General features: G+C 43.8%; 1 protein-coding gene across 1 annotated transcript in view; it reads left to right on the plus strand.

The window, feature by feature from the left end:
* Nucleotides 1-6,000, plus strand: part of TTLL10 (tubulin tyrosine ligase like 10) — a 132,891-nt gene that overhangs the window by 116,517 nt on the left and 10,374 nt on the right. Inside the window, exons 10-11 of the mRNA XM_081954904.1 lie at nt 1,993-2,078; nt 4,059-4,230. Coding sequence (XP_081811030.1) covers nt 1,993-2,078; nt 4,059-4,230 — 258 coding nt within the window. The remainder of the gene's footprint in view (nt 1-1,992; nt 2,079-4,058; nt 4,231-6,000) is intronic.

Raw genomic sequence — 6,000 nt, forward strand, 5'->3', positions numbered from 1 at the left:
ATGAGGCTCAAAGGCCAGACTTTGCCCTCTAATGTCTACGTAAGGAGTCTAGGCTAATTCCCTGTTTGATCCCTCCTCCCACCAGGGACAGTTGCTCACCAACATTCATGCAGGTAGTCTTTGACTTACAATCACAATTGAGCCCCAAATCCCGGAGCTTGGCAGCCGACTCATGTTTATGACGGTTGGCAGAGTCTTGTAACATCACGCCCCCTCCCCCTTTTGTGACCTTCCAGGTGGAAGCCAGATTCCCTTAACAACTAGGTGACTAAACTTAACAACTGTAGTGATTTGCTTTAACAAGCATGGCAAGAAAGGTTGCAACATGGGGCAAAGTTCACTCAGCAACAGAAACTTTAGGCTCAATTGTGCTTGCAAATCGAGGGCTACCTGTACAAGGCTCGGCTTGGTTAAAATCTGAACGGGAGACCACCTAGAGATGTCGCCTCGAATTGAAAACTCTCCTGGTTGAAAAAAGCAATTTTTTCATTCTGGTTGAACTGCCAAGAACACCAACCATCCGCGAAGCCAAACGGGAAAGTTTGGAAAACTTATTAAAGTTCTATGCATGTTTTCCCCCTAACGTCCAACAGCCGGTGATGTATCGTATTGGCATGGCTGCTATTGACAGCAGCATAAAATAACGTAGCAATTTAAACTCAATAATCCGCACGGCGAGAATAGACAAGATTCCTAGCGGAGGGCGAAACGTGCTATGGAATTCATGTCCAATGATGTCCTAAACATTATATTGAAATTATGTCCGCCAGCAATGGATGGGAAATAATCAAGGAGAGAAGCAACCTAGAACTAAGGAGAAATTTCCTGAGAACGAGAACAATTAATCAGTGGAACAACCTGCCACCAGAAGTTTTAGATGCTTCATCACCGGAGGTTTTTAAAAAAGAGATTGGAGAGCCATTTGTCTGGAATGCTATAGAGCAGTGTTGGTGAAGCTTTTCAGCCCCAAATGCCAAAACGGGAGCGCGCAAGGGGTGGGGGGAGCACCGAAAACTGGAAGAGCAGTTCCCAGGAAGATGAGCTTCTGGTTTCTGCCGTGCACTTGTGAATGCCGGAATCTGGAAGACCCAACATGCGACGGCTGGCGTGCCCGGAGAAATAGCTCCTCATGCCACTTCCGGCACGCATGCCATAGGTTCACCATCACGGCTATAGAGTCTCCTGCTTGAGCGGGGGGTTGGACTAGAGGACCTCCAAGGTCCCCGCCAACTCTGTTATTCTGGTTTTTTTTTTTAATCAACTTGCCCAAAAGGAAAACAAAGGACGTCTTCCCTTTCTAACCTGTGAATCAGCCATTTTGGGTCTAGCTGAGCTGAGCTGATATGCAGCTCTCAGCAGAAAATGCAAAACTGTCTCTCTCGCAAGCCGAAATTAGATTGAGACAGAATGCTAGTCCATATGAAGGAGTCATGGGTATCCCTAGTGCGCAGGGAAGAAATGATGGCTGATCTCTGGCAAGATTGATTAGGGCCCAGGAGACTAAAACATATGAAGAACGGTTGCTGGAGCTGGGTATGTCTATTTTAATGAAAAGAAGGACTAGGAGAGACATGATAGCAGTGTCCCAATATCTCAGGGGCTGCCCCCAAAAAGAGGGAGTCAAGCTATTCTCCAAAGCACCAGAAGGCAGAACAAGAAGCAATGCGTGGAAACTAATCAAGGAGAGAAGCAACTTAGAACTAAGGAGAAACTTCCTGACAGTGAGAACAATTAATCCGTGGAACAACTTGCCTCCAGAAGTTGTGAATGCCCCAACACTGGAAGTCTTTAAGAAGATGTTGGATAACCCTTTGTCTGAAGTGGTGTAGGGTTTCCTGCCTAAGCAGGGGGTTGGACTAGAAGACCTCCAAGGCCCCTTCCAACTCTGTTATTCTATTCTACTCCATTGCTATAAATTCTTTAAAACGCCTCTGTGTGTGAGCTTATTATCATTATTCAATTTCCCCCTCGCTCTCTCTCCCTTTCTCACAGATTGTTAAAAATGGACGATTTTTTCCCGGAGACTTTTCGTCTGGACACCAAAGACGAGAGAGAAATCTTCTTTGAAATATATAAAGGTGAACCCCAAAGCAATGATTCTGTCTCCCTTTCCAAGTTCATGAGTATGACACAACAAAGATCATAATGGATTTCAAACAGTGGGTTCTAATAAGAAAAGCCTGGAGTGGATCGGGATTTTGGGATTTAAATGCGGCACGGAGGGAGGGGCCAACTCAAGCAAATGACATCATCTCCATGTGTGATGTCCTTTGCTGGATGATGTCATGATTCCTGTGATGTCACTGGCGTTCGTCACGGGTGGAACGGTTTCAGCTGGCCGCCTTTGCTCCCCACCCAGAGGTGGGTTCCTACTGGTTCGCATCGGTTTGGTGGAACTGGTTGTGGAAATGGCGACTGGGTATCCAAGCGGGAGGGATGGCATGCTCGCCTCGCCCCTGAACCGGTTCCCGATCGCTGCGACAGCTTTTTAAAATGTTTAAATGCATCAAACAGGTGGAAAGACTATACAGGTGGTCTTCAACTTACAGCGGTCTGCTTAGCAACCGTCCAAAGTTATAACAGCATTGGGAAGAGAGACTTTTCTCACTTAACGACCGTTGCCCATGGTCACGTGATCGGAATTTGCCCGCTTGGCCCCTGGTTCGTATTTACGACGGTCGTGTGTCCCAGAGTCACTAAGTGGTCCACTTTGGTGACTTTCTCACAAGCCAATGGACGGAGAAGCCAGATTCCCTTAATAAACGTGTTGTTGTTGTTATTAACGAGTGTGGCGAGACGCTTAACAACCGTGGCCAGAAAGGTCGTAAAATGGGACAAATCTCATTGAATCCCTTTGTCTCGCTTGGCAGCAGAAATTGGGGGCTGTGTTAGTGGTCGCAAGCCGAGGATTGGCTGTCTTTTGGGTCGGTTTCTGCTCCAGAATGTGAAAAATTGAGTCGGTCGAGAGATCTTTTGGGGTTGTAATTGACACAAAAAACAACACCATGCTTTGAAATCATAGAAATCAGAAAAAAATCAACCTCCTTTGATCCCTTCCAGGACTTCAGTGGTGTGGTTGCGTCTGCCATTTTGACTTTTTTGACCACCCCGGGGGGCCTCTATACAAAGCTGGCTTTTTTCCTGCCAAATTTAATGTCCAAAGAGCAACCTCATTGCTCTCTTCCCTGGAAGTTTTTAATAATATAATACAATAGAATACAATAGCAGAGTTGGAAGGGACCTTGGAGGTCTTCTAGTCCAACCCCATGCCTAGGCAGAAAACCCTATATCGTTTCAGACAAATGGCTATCCAACATCTTCTTAAAGACTTCCAGTGTTGGGGCGTTCACAACTTCTGGAGGCAACTTCTGTTCCACTGATTAATTGTTCTCACTGTCAGGAAATTTCTCCTCTGTTCTAAGTGGCTTCTCTCCTTGATTAGTTTCCATCCATTGCTTCTTGTCCTACCCTCAGGTGCCTTGGAGAATAGTTTGACTCCCTCTTCTTTGGGGCAACCCCTGAGATATTGGAAGACTGCTATCATGTCTCCCCTAGTCCTTCTTTCTCTTAAGCTAAACATACCCAGTTCCTGCAACCGTTCTTCATATGTTTTAGTCTCCAGTCCCCTGATCATCTTTGTTGCTCTTCTCTGCACTCTTTCTAGAGTCTCCACATCTTTTCTACATCGTGGCGACCAGAACTGAATGCAGTATTCCAAGTGTGGCCTTACCAAGGCATTATAAAGTTGTATGAACACTTCACGTGATCTTGATTCTATCCCTCTGTTGATGCAGTTTAGAACTATGTTGGCCTTTTTGGCAGCTGCTGCACATACTTAAGATGATGTTGGATAACCATTTGTCTGAAACGGTTTAGGGTTTCCTACCTAGGCAAGGGGTTGGACTAGAAGACCTCCAAGGTCCCTTCCAACTCTTCTATTCTATCCTATTCTTACTAAGTGGGGCAGCTGCCTCTTTTCCCCCAATGTGATTCTGCAGGCTTCTCGGGCCATAAAAACCAGGGACTAGCAACTTAGGCAGCTTTCTCCTTCTCCGCAGAGCCTCACATTTGGATCTGCAAGCCCACCAGCTCCAACCAAGGCCGGGGCATCTTCCTCCTGAAAAGCCAAGCCGAGGTCCGTGGCTTGCAAGCCAAACTCCAAAGTGTAGAGGACGAAACGATGTATAAGAAGTTTCCTTACAAACTGCCTCAAGCACGAATTGTCCAAAGGTAGAGAATCCACCACGCAACCTCCCAGCTACCCAGCTCCCGGCTGGTGAGAAACATCGGAGCCCTTCTTGGACTTGAACTAAAGCCCAGAGCAGGAGGAAGGAGGGGAGGGGGGGAATTCAGGCAGAGAGACGACAGGGCACCCTCCCTGGGCATCCTAGCCCATCGGTGGGGAAAGGGGTCACTGAATAGGGCCCGTGGGACGAGCTTTTATTTAGTTTACTTTCTTGTCATGGCAATCTCGTACAAACGCAATGAAATGCTGTTTTTGGTGTACGTCATACATAAGAAAACTACAAAAATAAAGCAAAAACACCCACCCAATGTGCAGTTGAATTGAAAATGCCTGGCATTGCATTAACATGGCACTGACTATACCGTAGAATTCAATATAGTTACTGCCCTGGGATAGAAGCTGTTTTTCAGCCTATTCGTCCTTGTTTTTATTGCCCTGTACCGGCTGCCAGATGATAATAGTTCAAAAAAAAAAAGATGCCCAGGAAGGAGATGGGTCTTTAAGGATGTTTTGAACTTTCTTACGGCAGCAGGAGCTATAAAACTCTTCCAAAGAGGGGAGAGGGCAACCCAGGATCCTCTGGGCAATGACGTTGACCCTCTGGAGCGCTGCCCTATCTGCCACTCTGCAATTGGCAAACCGGACACAGTTTGTGCAGTAAGGTTAAAATACTCTCTATGGTGCAGCGATAGAAGGTCGCCAGCAATGTTTCATTCAGTTGTTGTTTCCCGAGAAGTCTCAGGTCATATAATCTCTGCTGGGCCCTTTGGACCAGGGCTGGAACGTGAGTTGCCCCAGACCAGGTCCTCTTTTTATGACGACACCCAAAAACGTAAAACTGCCCACTTGCTCGGTCTCCATTGATAAGCAAGGGCTATATATATATGTGTGTGTGTGTGTGTGTGTGTGTGTATGTGTGTATGTTTGTATATATATATGTATATGTATATGTATATGTATATGTATATGTATATGTATTTGTGTTACAACCCCTGGTATGCCTAAATATGGGAGGAAGGTCACTACTCCCTCTTTCTGACCTTCGGCTCATCACAGAAGACCATGCAGGCAGAAAACCATATTTTTATTTTTAATGTTGCCTTTTTTATATATTTGTGTTGTATTTGTACTGATAAATCTCCCTTTATTTATTTATCAGTACAATTACAACATATATATATATTTGTTTTCGTAGATTTTCACGGGTGTAGGTATGCTGGTTTTGTTGTATTCGGGTCTTTTCCCGTGTAAGGTTGAGATTGTCTTTGCAATGTTTCGGCAGGTGAGATCCTGCCGAAACGTTGCAAAGACAATCTCAACCTTACACGGGAAAAGACCCGAATACAACAAAACCAGCATATATATATATATATTGCATTTGTGCTGATAAATAAACAAAGGGAGACTAGCATATATATGTATGTATGTATATATGTATGTATGTATGTATTATATATTATATTATGTTATGTTATGTTATGTTATATTATAAATTATATTATATTATATTATATTATATTATATTATTATATTATATTATATTATATTATATTATATTATATTATATTATATTATATTATATTATATTATATTAATTATATTATATTAATTATATTATATTATATATCATAGCATAGCATAGCATAGCATATCATATCATAGCATATCATATATCATATCATATATCATATATCATTACTGGAGTGGGTGGGGAAGGTGGTGAGACAAAAGCGGGAGATTATGAAAGATAATTT

This window comes from Natrix helvetica (genome assembly GCF_964273705.1).
Source record: "Natrix helvetica genome assembly, chromosome: 5".
Taxonomy (NCBI): Eukaryota; Metazoa; Chordata; class Lepidosauria; order Squamata; family Natricidae; genus Natrix; species Natrix helvetica.